The sequence below is a fragment of the Sus scrofa genome, chromosome 13 (assembly GCF_000003025.6).
Source record: "Sus scrofa isolate TJ Tabasco breed Duroc chromosome 13, Sscrofa11.1, whole genome shotgun sequence".
NCBI classification, from domain to species: Eukaryota; Metazoa; Chordata; class Mammalia; order Artiodactyla; family Suidae; genus Sus; species Sus scrofa.
In genome coordinates this window covers 39,181,041-39,197,461 of record NC_010455.5, presented here as the reverse complement: position 1 = coordinate 39,197,461, position 16,421 = coordinate 39,181,041, and the positions used below count along the sequence as shown (strand labels likewise).

At 38.2% G+C, this 16,421-nt stretch overlaps 1 protein-coding gene across 1 annotated transcript in view; it reads left to right on the top strand.

Annotated features, from left to right (window-relative positions):
- DNAH12 (dynein axonemal heavy chain 12) overlaps positions 1–16,421 on the top strand; it is a 247,107-nt gene that overhangs the window by 197,805 nt on the left and 32,881 nt on the right. Inside the window, exons 62-66 of the mRNA XM_021069807.1 lie at positions 3,206–3,364; positions 3,537–3,681; positions 11,698–11,848; positions 12,066–12,319; positions 12,516–12,656. Coding sequence (XP_020925466.1) covers positions 3,206–3,364; positions 3,537–3,681; positions 11,698–11,848; positions 12,066–12,319; positions 12,516–12,656 — 850 coding nt within the window. The remainder of the gene's footprint in view (positions 1–3,205; positions 3,365–3,536; positions 3,682–11,697; positions 11,849–12,065; positions 12,320–12,515; positions 12,657–16,421) is intronic.

The window sequence follows — 16,421 nt, the reverse complement described above, 5'->3', positions numbered from 1 at the left end:
CCAAGTCCATGATTTTCTCTTCTGAGGAGATGTTCATTTGTGCTGGATATTAGATTCCAGTTATAAGTGATATCATATGGTCAAATATATTTTCTACCCCCTTTTCTTTTTCTTCTCCTTCTAGAATCCATATTATGCATCAAATGGCCTGCTTCATATTATCCTATAGATCTCTTATATTGTTTTCATGTTTCTTCATTTGATTTTCTGTCTGCTGTCCTGATTGGGTGATTTCCATTATTCTGTATTCCATGTCACTAATTCATTCCTCTGCATTATTTATTCTTCTCTTCAGTGCATTTAACTCAGCTTGCATTTCTGCAAATGAAATTTTTCTTGGCTCCTCCTTATATTTTCTAGTTCTTCTCTAAAGTAATCTGCATTACTATTCATGACCACTCTTAATTCCCTCAGAATTTTCACTACCTCCTTTTTGAACTCAGTGTCTCTTAGACTGGAAAGGTCTGTTTCATTGTTTGCTCATTCAGGTGAATTCTCATGTTCTTTTAATGGAGAATGGTTCCTGAGCTTCTTCATTTCACTTAAATTTTTCTTATTCTTTGAGTTTAGGGAAAACAACTCCTGTCATCCTGGAGGGCTATTTATATGCTTGAGTGCCTCTGGGTATTTTGTGAGGGCTTACTATTTATTTTAGGGTGTTGTGCATGTTCCCAGGGAGGTGGAGGCAATGAGCAGAGCTAGTAGCCAGTGCTGGTTGTGGCAAGGACCCTTAGGAAGGTGGCACAGGCTGTTCCTAGTTGCAGAGCCCTGGGAAGTGACAATGATCTTCAGGCAGGGGTAGGTGGTGCCCAAGAGCATTTGGCAGTGGCAGCAACACATCATGTGCATTCCCAGGGGACTGAGAGCAACAACAGGTAGTGCTCAGTTGCAGTGCCCTCCTGTGTGCCAATCTCTGAAGTGACTGGGGCTGCAGGTGGTGCCTGTTCATGGACTCCTAGTGGTGGTGGCCACGCCCACCTCTGGTGTCAGAGATGACTGCCGTGGTTTGCCCCCACCACCTGTAGACCATTCAAGAGGTGCCATGTCATGCTTAGTCCCCTGCTAACCTTAGCCCAAGCAAGAGGTGCCTGGCCACCCATAGCCCACACAAGAAGTGTCCCATCACCAGTAGGCTGCATAAGTGGTGCCTTGCCTCTAGTAGCCTGTGCCAGAGGCACCCTACCCTTTGAGAGTCCACGCTGCACAGGGAAAGATATTCCTATGGCGGTCTGCCCTTCCTCCTCTCACCCTCCCCAACAATGGTGCCTTGCTTCTCCTGCTGGCCCAGACCTCCTCCCAGGTTACCTTGGCTGAGGCACTCTGCTCCCTAGCCCCTCAGGCTGTCTCCACACAGCCAACCCTAGTCCTATCCCTGGAACTGACCTCCAGAGACTGAGTCTCAATGTGCAGCCCCTGCCTTAGCGTTTCAGGCTGTGGTGTCCAGAGCATGTGGAAATGATGGTCTGTGCAGCTCTTGCTCTGCTTTGCCCTCCTCAGTCTTTTCTGCTGTGATTTTCTCTGAGACTTTGAGGTCCCTCTGTCACAGCTGATCTCCCCATCAGTTAGGTGGCTTTGCAGGGTGTGGGTTACTTTTTTCTTTCACAACTCCCTCTCAGCAGTGCTAGTCCCATTCTGTCTTTGTCTTTTTCTCTCTCTCTCTTTTTCCTTTGTTCTACCCAGTTATGTAAAGGGTTTCTTGCCCTTTCTGGAGGTTTAAGGTCTTCTTCCAGTGTTTAATAGATGTTGTGTGCAAATTGTTCTACATGTAGATGGGTTTTTTTTTTTTTTATGTGTTTGTGGGAGAAGGTGAGCACCGTGTCTTACTCCTTTACTATCTTGATCCTTCTCCTCAATTATTTTTTAAAGAGACGTAAATAATAGAAAAATGTCTAGGTCAGTTTCTGTAAATCTGAGAAAAAGTCAATGAATTTTTCTTTCAGTTTTTCTAATCTCTAGAATTTCAATTTATTTGTGTGTGTGTGTTGCTTACTTCTCCCTTCTTTACGTTCATGTTTTGCTTTCACTCTTTCAGCATGTTTATAATAGCTCTTTTAACATTCTCATGTGTATGTTATATCATCTCTGACACTCCTCTGTATCTATTGAAATTTTTTTCCTGCTTATGGATGTTGTGAATTTTACAATGGTACATGCTGCTTTTTTTTTTTTTAATTCCTTTAAAGAGCATTAGACTTTACTTTTGCAGGTACTTAAATTAAGCTGAATTAGTTTGATCTTTTCAAGTCATATTTTTAAGCTTTTTAAGGGCAGTTTTACTGTAGATTTTATTGTAAAGCTAGGTTAGCTTCACTACAAAATATGATTCCTCTCATGTGACCACTGAATTTTTCTGGTGTGCAATAAAGATTTTTCTCTAGACGACAGTAACTCATACCTTCAGTCCTATGTGAACTCCGAAAGTTACTAAGTTTACTGCCCCCCAGATACTCTTTGCCCGGCCTCCTGGAGCTTTACCCTACTCATCCATTACTTGGTGTTTAGCAATAGAGTCAAGAGGATGTGTATGCAGATATCTGGAGCTCTTTTTCTGTTTATCTTCCTCTTTTCTGGTACTCTGCCCCCAAACACAAGCCACCTCAGCCTTCCTTAACTCTGATCTCTGACTCTTCAATGAAGCAATATTCCCAAATTCTGATTTTGATTACCTCCTTGCTTTATAGTCTGGAAAGTGCCTCCAGGCAGATAGCTGAGGCAATCATAGGGATCACCTTATTTGTCTCCTTTTTTTTCAGGGACCACAGTCCTTCACTGGCTGTCCTATAATTTCCAAAAACAGGAGTTTCTGTTGTGGCACAGTGGAAACAAATCTGACTAGGAACCATGAGGTTGTGGGTTCAGTCCCTGGCTTTGCTCAGTGGGTTAAGGATCCAGCATTTCTGTGAGCTGTGGTGTAGGCCACAGACGTGGCTCAGATCTGGCATTGCTGTGGCCATGGCTGTGGCCAGCAGCTACAACTCTGATTAGACCTCTAGCCTGGGAACCTCTGTATGCTGTGGGTAAGGCCCTAAAAAGACAAACAATTTCCAAAAACAGTTGTTTATTTTATTTTTTCCTCAGTTTTATAGTTGTTTTTACCAGTAAGGTAAGTCAGTCCTGATTATTTTATCCAGGATATAGAAGCAGACATTGACTTCATTCAATTTTAAAACAACAGTTTACAACAGTTCTTATTTGGGGAACACAGGGCAAAGAAAGAGATTGAATACCAGGAACTGATGTTTCTTTTAACTGGAGGAGTAAGTCTTAAGAGTGCTGAGAAAAATCCTGATCCATCTTGGCTACAGGATAAAAGCTGGGAGGAGATTTGTCATGCAAGTGAATTTCCTGCATTCAAAGGACTCAGGTAATAGTTTAAACATGATGACTTAACATCAAATAGTGATGGGTAAATTTGTAATCTAGTAATGTTTTTAAATGGTTCTATAGCTGTCTTGATTCGTCTCCTCACTCAGCAATCTCTTTTTAAATTTTTTTTCCCAATGAAAGGATAATTAATAGGCTTTTCTTTTCTTTAGAGATCACTTTTGTGACAATATAACTGAATGGCGGAAAATCTATGACAGTAAAGAGCCACACAATGCTAAATTTCCAGTACCAATGGATAAGAGGCTAAATGACCTACAGAAAATAATAATCCTTCGGTGCTTAAGACCTGATAAGGTAAAAGACAAATGTGTTCTGTTTGGAACCAGATGATTTGCCATTTATGAAGTACTAGGTTTAAACTTATTGTTATTTGATTCTTTAACCCTCGTTTCAGATGCTCAAAGGGGTTCATTGAGATCCTTGGATCTATAGGTTTATAGTTTTCCTCAGCTTGAGAAAAACTTTGCCCATTATTTCTTCAAATATTTTTGCCACCTCACCCATGATTCCAATTAAATTTATATTAGACTGCTTGATATTATATCATAGGTGATTTATAATCTGTTCATTATGTTTTGTATCATTGTGCTTCAGTTTGGACAGTTTCTATTGCAGTCTTTAAATTTGCTGACTTCTTCTTTTGTAGTGTATAATCTGCTATTAATCCCATCCAATCCATTTTTGTTTCAGCTACTGTTTTATTTCTAGAAGGCTCATTTGATTCTTTTTTTTCCTTTTTGTGGTCGTACCTGAGGCACATGGAAGTTCCTGGGCCAGGAGTCAAATCAGCTGCAGCTAGGGCCTACACCATAGTCACAATAGTAATAGTTCTGCAACCTGCATCATAGCTTATGGCCACACCAGATCCTTAACCCACTGATCCAGGCCAGGGACCAAATCCATATCCTCACAGAGTCAACATTGGGTCTTAAACCTGCTGAGACACAACAGGATCTCCCTGGTTCCTTTTTTTTTTTTATTGTTGATTTACAGTGTTCTGTCAATTTCTGCTGTACAGTGAAGTGACCCAGTTATGTGTGTGTATATATATATGTGTGTCTGTGTGTGTATGTATATATATAATATTTTTTTTCTCATATTATCTTCCATCATGTTCCATCACAAGTGATTATATATAGTTCCCTGTGCTACACAGCAGGACCTCATTGCTTATCTACTCCAATGCAATAGTTGGTATCTACTAAGCCCAAACTCATCATCCATTCTACTCCCTCCCCTCTCCCCTTTGGCAACCCCAAGTGTGTTTTCTATGTCCATGGGTTTGTTTCTGTTCTGTAGATAGGTTCGTTTGTATCATATTTTAGATTCCACATATAAATGATAGCATATGGTATTTGCCTTTCTCTTTCTGATTTACTTCACTTAGTATGAGAATCTCTAGTTCCATCCATGTTGCTGCAGATGGCATTATTTTATTCTTTTTATGGTTGAGTAGTATTCCATTGTGTATATATATACCACATCTTAATCCATTCATCTGTCAATGGACATTTAGGTTGTTTCCATGTCTCAGCAATTGTGAATAGTGCTACAATGAACATAGGGGGTGCATGTATCTTTTTTTTTTTTTTTTTGGCTTTTTAGGACTGCACCCATGGCATATAGAGGTTCCCAGGCTAGAGGTCAAATCGGAGCTGTAGCTGCCAGCCTACACCACAACCACAGCAACACCAGATCCGAGCCACATCTATGATCCATACCACAGCTCATGGCAACACCAGATCCTTAACCCACTGAACAAGGCCAGGGATCAAACCCGTGTCCTCATGGATCCTAGTCAGATTCATTTCTGCTGAATCATGACAGGAACTCCTGCATGTATCTTTTTGAATGAAAGTTTTGTCCAGATATATGCCCAGGAGTGGCATTACTGGATCATATGGTAGTTCTATATTTTATTTTCTGAGCTACCTTCATACTGTTTTCTATAATGGTTGTACCAATTTACATTCCTACCAACAAGGTAGGAGGGCTCCCTTTTTTCCATACCCTCTCCAGCATTTATTATTAGCAGACTTACTAATGATGGCCATTCTCACTGGTGTGAGGAAAGACGTACCTCATTGTAGTTTTGAGGCGCATTTCTCTAGTGATTAGTGATACTGAACATTTTTTCATGTGCCTGCTGGCCCTCCATAGGTCTTTTTTGGAGAAATGTCTATTTGGGTCTTCTGCCCTTTTTCAATTGGGTTGTTTGGTTTTTTGCTATTGAGTTGTATGTGGTTCTTTTTTATACATTCTGTTTCTCTTTCATTCTGTTTATATTTTCCTTTGAATAATGAACACAGTTATAATAATTGTTTTTAAATCCTTGACTGCTAATTCCATCATTTCTAGATCTCTTTCTATTGACTGATTTTAGTCTTGGTTATGAACTATATTTTCCCACATCCTGGCATATCCAGTAATGTTTGATTGGATGCTGAACATTGTTTATTATTTGAGTTTTGTCATCATCCTTTAAAGATTATTGACTTTTGTTCTGCTAATTCAGGGTCAAAAAAAACCAACTCTGGACCAAATCCTGACTGTAACCTGTTTTTGCCCAGCCTGTGAGATAAAATTATTTTTACTTTTTTAAAGGGTTATTTTTTTAAAAAAAGAAAAATAGGGAGTTCCCATTGTGGTGCAGCAAAAATGAATCTGACTAGTTTCCATGAGGATGCAGGTTCAATCCTTGGCCTCACTCAGTGGGTTGGGGATCCAGCATTGCTGTGGCTGTGTGGTATAGGCTGGCAACTGTAGCTACAGTTCGACTCATAGCCTGGGAACGTCCATATGCCGTGGGCATGGTGCTAAAAAAAAAAAGAAAAGAAAAGAAAATAGAAAAAGAATAAGCAGCAGAAATTTTGTGTGGCCCACAATGCCTAAAATATTTACTATTTAGTCCTCTCTAAAAAAAAGTTTACCAATCCTTTTGACTACACAGTTAAATTACTTAGTTACAGATTGTTCCTTTCAAAGATTGTTTTAAGATTTGTTAGTACAGGTGCAGAACAGCCTTTACTGAATGGATAACTTAGCTCCACTACTAAAGCGTGGCCCCTGAGGCCTTTACTGAGTGCCCCCAAGTAATCACCAAGGACTCTTCACCGGGGCTATTGGGAACTGTTGTGATTTCCAGTCTTGCATGAACTCTGGTAGCTCCTCATATCTTAAGTTCACAGCACCAGTCACTCTGCTTGGCCTATGCAATGCCCCATAGTGTTCAGCAAAGACACAGGGATACTGTTATGAAGATTTCTGAGCTCTTTTTCTAAATATTTCCCTTCTAATTTGAACTCTGAAGGCTCTAGTAAGCTGAGCTTCCTTGAACTCTGAATCCTGTCTTCCCAACTCAACAACACTGTGTTGTTCTACTTGAAAATGCTTTCCCTATTTCACAATCTGGAATGTACCTCTCAGAAGAAAGCCAAGAGAATGATAGGTCTCAGCTTATTTGTTTCCTTTTTCTCAGGGATCACAGTCCTCTCCCAGCTATTGTCTGGACAGCCCAGTGTTTGAAAATAGTTGTTTCGTTAACATTGCCCATTTTTTTAGTTCTTTACAGTGAAAGAGGGTAAATCTGGTCCCCATCTCTCCATATTGACTGGAAGCAGAAGATGGTAGAAAATCTTATATGTGTCATAATTTTATTCAAACATGCACAAAAATCTTTGTATAGGTGAAATAAATAGGCCAATACCAATTTTCATATACTCACAAAAGGTGATTATGGTGCTACAAAAGTTAAAATTCTAAATAGAAAACTCAAAACAATGCTTATACATGTAGTTTAAAACTTTGAGAAGTTCCCATCAGTTGCTCTGTGGTTAATGAACCCAATTAGTATACATGAGGACGCAGGTTCTATCCCTGGCCTCGCTCGGTGGGTTAAGGATCCTCCATTGCCGTGAGCTGTGGTGTAGGTTGCAGAAGCAGTTGGGATCCCGTGTTGCTATGACTGTGATGTAGGCTGGCAGCTGTGGCTCCAGTTTGACCCCTAGCCTGGGAACCTCCGTATGCTGCAGGTATGGCCCTAAAAAGACAAAAACAAAACAAAACAAAAAACAAAAAAAACACTTTGATGTAGTTATTTCACCTAATTCCAGTTACATTACATATAAAACGAAGGTATTGAAAGTAATTGCAATGGCCCCTTCTTTTCTTTATTTTTTTAATATTTTATGTTTTTACTAAAGTTTCAAAAGGAGCATTGTCTAATGCTTCATTCTGTCTCTGAGTAGGTTCAAACAGAAGCCTACATAGTTATGCGACTCCTGAGTATTTCTTGTTACTCTTAACACCCAAAGGTCTTTGTACATTGTTAAAATTTACTTCATTCTTTCCTACTTGATGGTTATCTGTGTGTGTGTGTATATTCCTTTTACTAGAAAATAAGTCCCTTGAAGGTCAAAGCATCGCTTTATTCATTATTTTATCACAAATAGCTTCCCTTGTTCACAGTAAGCTTAGGAAAGAATAGCTCTGAATCTGGGAGACATCTGCCTGTTTGCACTCCACAGAATTGCTCCCTGGATGGCCAGTGAAGATGCTGCTTCAATACCATATGTGGGGAGCCTGTGCTTAAACACCACACTTACCACACTGGAATATGCAGTAATTATCTATGTATTTGGTAGGGTCTCCCACAAGACTCTGAGCTTTTTAAGGTCAAGACCCTTGTCTTATTTTGCTCAATGTTTCTAGGACTTAAAGTAGTACCTGACAGATGGTAGGACATGCCAATAATTGTCTGTGAATTGAATTTAACCTAATTGAATTAAGCCACATTCAATTAAAGATTGTACTAGGATTCTCCATAGAAACAGAACCAACAGTATAGATAGAGATTTTAAAGAATTGGATCATACGATTGTGGAAGCTGGCAAGTCCAAAATCTGCAGGCTGCAGACGCAGGGAAGAGCTAATGTTGCAGCTTGAGTCCATAGGCAGTTTACTGGCAAAGTTCCCTCTTCTTCAGTGGAAACTGGTCTTTTTTCTCTTAAGGCTTTCAACTGACTTAATGAGGCCCACTCACATTATGGAGAGTAATCGACTTTACTCAAAATCTACTGATTTAAATGCTAGTCTTGTCTTTAAAGTTCTTCACTGCAACTTCAAGACTAGTATTTGACCAAATATCTAGATACTGTGCCCTAGCCAAGCTGACACATAAAATTAACCATCACAGAGCCCATCTCCAGGTCTGTTTAAGTCTCCATGATTTCTTCTCTAGAATATCTTACATGAATGATTAAAATATTATAGAAAAGTCTTACAAGTTTTTCTTACATTAAATTACTGGGAAAAGTTATTTTTTCTATAGAAAACTATCATAATTGATTGCAGTTACATCACTTCAGGGAGGATTGCCTTTGGCCAGTGGGTAGAGTATTGCAGAGCAAGCTCTCTGTGTCCTCAGCATCTCTCTTTTCTTAATATGCATACTAGGTAGAAACTATAGGTGGTGTTAATGGTAAAAGAATTCAAAAGATTTCATCATTGCCATGTGAAGTTATTAAATAAAGAAATAAAAAGCTGCTATATCATTGTAAGCGCCTTTTTATTTTATTTATTTATTTACTTTTTTTGTCTTTTTGCCATTTCTTGGGCTCCTCCCGTGGCATATGGAGGTTCCCAGGCTAGGGGTTGAATCAGAGCTGTAGCCACCGGCCTACGCCAGAGCCACAGCAACGCGGGATCCGAGCCACGTCTGCAACCTACACCATAGCTCACGGCAACGCCGGATCGTTAACCCACTGAGCAAGGCCAGGGACCAAACCCGCCACCTCATGGTTCCTAGTAGGATTCGTTAACCACTGAGCCACGACGGGAACTCCTGTAAGCTCATTTTAAAAAACCTTCAGTAGCCTGACAATACCTGTAGAATAATGCAAAAGTACAATTTGGCTGCCTTATTACCTTTGCTAATCAGACCTCTTTTATGCCATTCCCTTTTTATCCCCTCCTTGAAATTCATTCTGTTTAAAACTACAGAATTGCTTACAACTGCACAAATTACTTGTATAGAAGCCTCTCCTTTCTTCCTCCCCATGAATTTCACAGATGTCCCAGGACTGCAGAAGCTTGTGATGATCACTCCTCTCTCCATAAGTTCCTACGGTTTCACTTTAGAAATTCGTTTGGCATTTAGAAGATAATGTCTGATACCTCTTTATACTAATTTTCTGATGCTAATATTGATGAGCAGTATTCTCTTATTTTTAACTACTTTAAATATGATTTGTAAGTCACATGTTCCTTTGGTTTGAAACTGTTACAGTGTTTTGAGTCACATGAATATATGAATACAATGAAAAGTGTACCTCCAGTCTCCAACTCACAGTCATTCAGCATCCTTCCTCTCAGGCAGTTAATTTTATTTGCGTCTTGTTGACATGTAAATGTACATACACATAAATTCTTTTTCCATTTTTTAACACAAATGTTAGCATCCACTCTTTTCCATATTTCTTTTTGCCTATCAGTTCACAAAGAGAGTTCTCTTTCTTTTTTACAGTTCATAGTATTCCATTGTATGTGTATATAATAATTTCTTTAACCAGTTCCTATTGATGGACCTTTACAGTATTTAAAATTATCAATTATTAAAATGACACAATGAATAACCTTATTCAAAAGTCATTTCTCACACATGTAACTATCTCTCAGAATAAAGTTCGAGGAAGAAAATTGCTGTGTCTGTGGATTTGCCCACTATGATTTTATAGATATTTTCAAATTCTCCTCCATTCAAGTTGTACCAGATTAGTCTTCCACAGCAGTGTATGAAAATGTCTTTTTCACCTGCACTTTTGTTCACACAGTGTGTTGTCGCACTTTTGGATCTTTGCCCATCTGTGCAGAGGGTTTGAGGATTCTGAGGCTGATTGAGGTAGCAATAGCACACATGGGTTTTATTGGATGTTGCTTTGACTGGTTGTTTGTTGGGGAGGAAGAAGTCTCTCATAGGAGGAGTCTTTCCAAAGGCTGGGAGTGAGAGAAGGTCTACTACTCCAAAGAAGAGGGGGAGGCAACGGAATTCCTAATGGAGAGGGGACTTGTATGATGTTTAAGTGACATTATTCATCAGCACGATGGCATGAAGTCTCTGGATCAGATCTCTGAAGGGTAGCAGTGGCTTGGGGTCTTTGTACCCTGGGGCTTATCTTTTTATGGCTAGCAGATGTTGGGTGCAAAGTAGGCACATAAAAAATGGCTAGCCCATTTAGGCTATGTTTAAAACAATCAAATGTGTAAAATTTTGAGTTTTGATGCCATTGGGCTTTTGAGTTAACAGGTTTCAGCCTACAATGAAAAATAACCTATGGAGTTCTCTTGCGGTGCAATAGGTTAAGGATCCAGCATTGTCACTGCGGTGGCTCAGATCACTGCTATGGTGTGAAAACTGGCTCAGGAACTTTCACATGCAATGAGCACAGCTAAATTTTTTTAAATAAATTTAAAAAATAAACAATCTAGGGATGAATACATAGAAGCTATCTTTGTCCCATTTGCATAGCAATCTGACAGGTGAAAAATGGTATCTAAGTATAATTCATATTTTTCTTATTTATAAATTCTAAAGTATAGACTAAGCTGCTGTAACATAGAGACCTAAAATACAGTAGCTAAAATAAATAATTGCTCTCTCCTAAGAGCCCAGAGCAAATCCTTGAGGGTTGGCAGGGGAGCTCTGTTCTTGAGATCATCCAGAAATTCAAGTTTCTTCTCCCCATGCTACAGAAGTCTCCTAAAGTCTTGTCCTTGCCAGTTAGATTGAAACTGGCTCATGAATGCCAAATCTGTTGAAGAGGAAAAGAGAGTATTGAAGGCAAACAGCTTCCTTATAAAAATAGGATCTGAAACTCTGTATATAATTTCTCTTTGTATTTCTCTGGCCAAAACTTAGTCACATGGCAATGTCTAGCTGCAAGAAAAGTTGGGGAAATTTGGAGTTCTCTTACCAAAAAGAGACACAGAATGGGGACATTTTGCTATTTCTGCTATACTAAATGAGATTGAGCATCTTTTCTTATATTTAAGATCCATTTCTATTTCATTTTCTAGAAAATATTTATCTTCTTTGCCCATTTTATTTTGGATTATTGGTCTTGTCCTATCAATTTACAGATACTTTTTATGTACTAGGAAAATTAGTGCTTTGTCATAGAGATCATAGATATGCTGCGTGCTTTTCTTATCCTTTAGACTCATAGTTTACTCTTACTGATTTTCAGTAATAATCAAAGTTGTTATGTGAAATAAAAATTACTCCAAAGATTGTATCTTTTCCCTCTTTAACAGATAACTCCAGCTATAACTAATTATGTAACTGACAAACTAGGGAAGAAGTTTGTGGAGCCTCCACCATTTGACTTGACAAAGAGTTACTTGGATTCAAATTGCACCATTCCCTTAATTTTTGTGTTGTCACCAGGAGCAGATCCCATGGCCAGTAAGTGCATATACTGTCAACTTTTAAGAAATTATGCATAAATCATCTTGTTCAATATACATTTCTTAGATGAATGTAAATCAGTTAGTAAATCTGATATTTATAAGGAAAGGTAAGTAGAATTTTCCACAATTAAAATTCCTGCACATTGAAACATAAAGTATATTTTATAATTTTAGAGTAAGCAGTGAAAATATTTTTTTGTGTGTCCTCTTAGGCCTGCTGAAATTTGCAAATGATAAAGCTATGTCTGGAAGTAAATTTCAAGCTATTTCACTGGGACAGGGACAAGGACCAATTGCAACAAAAATGATTAAAGCAGCCACAGAAGAAGGAACTTGGGTTTGCCTGCAGAATTGTCACCTTGCTGTTTCCTGGATGCCCATGTTAGAAAAGATATGTGAAGACTTTACCCCTGAAGTCTGTAACTCATCCTTTAGGCTTTGGCTCACAAGTTACCCATCTCCAAAAGTATGTTTATTTCCTATGGAGTTTAGTACATTTATTTGGTTTTTGTTACATTGGATATCTTAAATGCTTAACCTTCAGAGGTTTTAAAAATATTTCTCTAGTCCTCCCTTATGCTTATTTTTAATCCACTAGTGTATACATTTTTAGGACTTGAGTTAGTTATCTTGAGTAATGCTCGTTGTTTATTTTGTCTCAGTTCCCAGTAACGATTCTACAGAATGGAGTAAAAATGACTAATGAACCTCCTACGGGTCTTCGGCTAAATCTTCTCCAGTCATATCTCACTGATCCAGTTTCTGATCCTCAGTTTTTCAATGGATGCGAGGGAAAGGAACTGGTAATATTCAGCCCCTGGAACTTTTAAAATGTGTTTATAGTGAAAAAATATGAAAATATAAACATTTTATTTAATGTTAAAATTTAGGTATTTCCTAAGAAGATAGAAGTTGCACCTATCTTGTTCATCATTTTATTCCCAAAGGCTTATGTTCTTCTTCCTATGTAGTAGACATTCAACTAAATATTTGTTGAACGAATGAATGTATCTTTGTAAAAAAAAATTTAAACAGTATGTTTGATGAAGTAGCAGTCTATTTTCATATTATTTATTCATTACTTCAACAAATATGTGTGTTAGTTACAAGACATAAGGCAATAAAAATAAAATAGACCTCACTGCCACCAAAAAAAAAAAAATCTGCCTTCATGGAAATTCTAGTAATACTATTTTGACATATTAATAATGTTTTTCAGTGTATCCATGTAAAAGTTTTTTCACATCATTTTGGGGACATTAGGGGTCTCAATAAATAGCACCCATTTTCTCTGCCCAAATTCATACCAGTTAAGAAACAGAAAAAGTATAAATATATGGGAACCAAATTATAACCTTAATTACTAATACAAACCAGATTGAAAGATGTTGTTTATATCTGTGAACAAATGGATTTAATGTTACTCATCCCGGAATTAAGCAGATTTATCCACCCAGAGGAACAGAGGAAAACTCCAATTATCCACCTGGAGGAAAAGCAGAAAACTTCCTTCTCAGCAGGAAGCTCACTTCTAAGGGAGAAAAGGGGGAAAGCTGAGCAAAGCATATTTGCTTAACTTTTCCCAGATTTACCCATCAGGTAGATGCCCCCTCTCTAGCAGTGAGTACAAGGATGGAGAAAATCCAGGGGTGTTACATTAATTGAAGTTTCCTCACGTGGAAGGAAACATCAGTACAAAGGGGAAATCATCCCCTGCCCTCACAAACAGCATATGCCATTTATCATGTTTACTTCTTTGGGCTGGAAAAAGAATGATATTGAAGATAAAGGATTGAATTCTTTGGAAGCCAGCTAGTTTTTCTCTGCTTGATGTTATGTTCTGAGCGCCTCTTGTTCTGATCAATAATTTTGTTTGTAACTCTGGGAGAAAATGGGGATATTTGGTGGTTTTAGCTAGAAAGGGGGCTTAGTAGAATGGAGAAATTGGTTTGGTGTCTGATCCCCATCCAAGATTTGAGTTCCTGTGATTAGAGGAGAGAGAAGCAGAAGCACAGAAGGGAAACTTAAAAAGATTCTTAACATAAGCAGAGCTGCTTTGGGGCTCAGGTGACCCAAATAAAGAATGGTGCTGAGTTGAAGAAACAGTACTTTCCTCCTTCTGTACAACACTGAGCAAGCAACATTAGCATCCCAAGTATTGGGATCTGAGAAACATGCAAAGCTATCATCATTTTTTTTTTCTTTTTAAAAATTTTATTGAAGTATAGTTGTTATACAATGTTATATTAATTTCTACTGTACACCAAAGTCATGTATTTGCATGTATACACATATCCATTCTGCTTCAGATTCTTTTACTATACAGGTTATCACAGAATACTGAGTAGAGTTCCCTGTTCTATACAGCAGGTCCCTGTTAACCATCCATTCCATATACCACAGTATGCATATGCCAGTCCCAAACTCCCAATCCATCCCTCCCACCCTGCCACCTTTCCCACTTGGTAACCATAAATCTGTTTTTGAAGTCTGTGAGTCTGTTTCTGTTTTGTAAGTAAGTTAATTTGTATCATTTTTTAGATTTCACATAAAAGTGATAGCATATGATGTTTGTCTTTCTCTGACTGATTTCATTTAGTATGATAATATCTAGGTCCATCCATGTTGCTGCAAATGGCTTTATTTCATTCTTTTTTATGGCTGAGTAGTATTCCACTGTGTATGTGTACCACATCTTCTTTATGCTTCCATGTCTTTACTATTGTATACAGTGTTGCAATGAACATTGGGGTACATGATCTTTTCAAATTATAGTTTTCTCTGGATATATGCCCAAGAATTGAATTGCTGGATCATATGGTAGTTCTATTTTTAGTTTTTTGAGGAGCCTCCAAACTAATTTTCCTTATTAGTTGTATAAATTCACATTCCAACCAACAGTGGCGGGAATGTAAATTTTCTCCACACCCTCTCTCCAGAATTTATTGTTTGTAGACTTTTTTTTTTTTTTTTTTTTTTTTTTGCTTTTGCTTTTTAGGGCTGCACCCATAGCATATGGACATTCCCAGGCTAGGAGTCTAACCAGAGCTATAGCTGCTGGCCTATACCACAGCCACAGCAATGAGGGATAAGAGCCACGTCTGTGACCTACTCCACAGCTCATGGCCATGCTGGATCCAGACCCATTGAGTGAGGCCAGGGATTGAACCAGCATCCTCATGGATACTAGCTGGATTCGTTCCTGCTGTGCCACAACAGGAACTCTTGTAGACTTTTTGAGGAAGATCATTCTGACTGGCATGTCATGATACCTCATTGTAGTTTTGATTTGCATTTCTGTAATAATTAGTGATGTTGAGTATTTTTCATGTGTGTCATCATTTTTATGATAAATAGTGGTAATGGGTAAGGCTTCATTAAGCAACCTCTCTGGTAGTAAAAACAAATGGGAGCTGGATTAAGAGAAGAAAAAGAATGCAAATGCCGTATGACATTGGTTCTCAATGTGCATCACATTCATCTGGCTGGGCCTCATACCAGAGTTTCCGATTCAGTCAATGTAGGGTAGGGCTTAAAAATTTACAGTTCTAACACATTCCCAGATGATGCTGATATTGATGGTCCTAGAAGCACACTTTGAGAACCATTGCCCTAGGGTTTCTGTAGCTGACTGGTTTGTAGGCATATATAAGACTCTTTTGTAAGTCTATCAGAAATAGCTGAGATATCCTTTAATAAGGCTAACAACTCCCAATAAATATTTCTTGAACCCTTTCTTGGTGCAAGGCATCCTTCTAAGAGCTAGTAATATGGCAATGAACATATAAACATATGAAACACATAAACACATAAAAATCTCTGTCTTTAGAATTTCTGCAGTGGCACAGTGGGTTAGGGATCTATCATCGCTGCAGCTATGGCTTGGATTTGATCCCTGGCCTGGGAACTTACATATTCCAAAAACGACTCTATCTTTGTGGAGCTCGCATTCCAATCAAGGGTAACCTGTGCAAGGCAAACTCAACCATAATCCCCATAAACATAAGGGGCTTGTCAAATTTACAGGTGTCAGTGCTTCACTCCAGAAGATTCTGATTCACTGATTCCAAAGTGGAGCTCAAGAACTGATATAAATAAATAAACGAATAACAAAGGAAAAAATAGCAAAGGAAACCATCAACAAAGTAAAAAGCATCTGGAGTTCTCTCATAGCTCAGCAGGTCACTGCTATGGCTCTGGTTACAGCTATGGCATGGGTTCAGTCCCTGGCCTAGGAACTTCTGCATGCCACAGGCATGGCCAAAAAAATAATTGAAATAAATTTTAAAATTAAAAAAAAATAAAAAGGCAACTTATTAAATGGGAGAAAATATTTGCAATTCATATATCTGAAAAAGGTAAATATTCAAAATATATGAAGAACTCATACAACTCAATAGCAAAAAAATAATAATCCAATTAAAAAATGGGCAGAGGACCTGAGTAAACATTTTTCCAAAAAAACGCAGATGGCCAACAAAAACATAAAAAGATGCTCAGTATCACTAATCATTAGAAAAATGCAAATCAAAATCACTATGACATACCATCTCATACATGTTAGAATG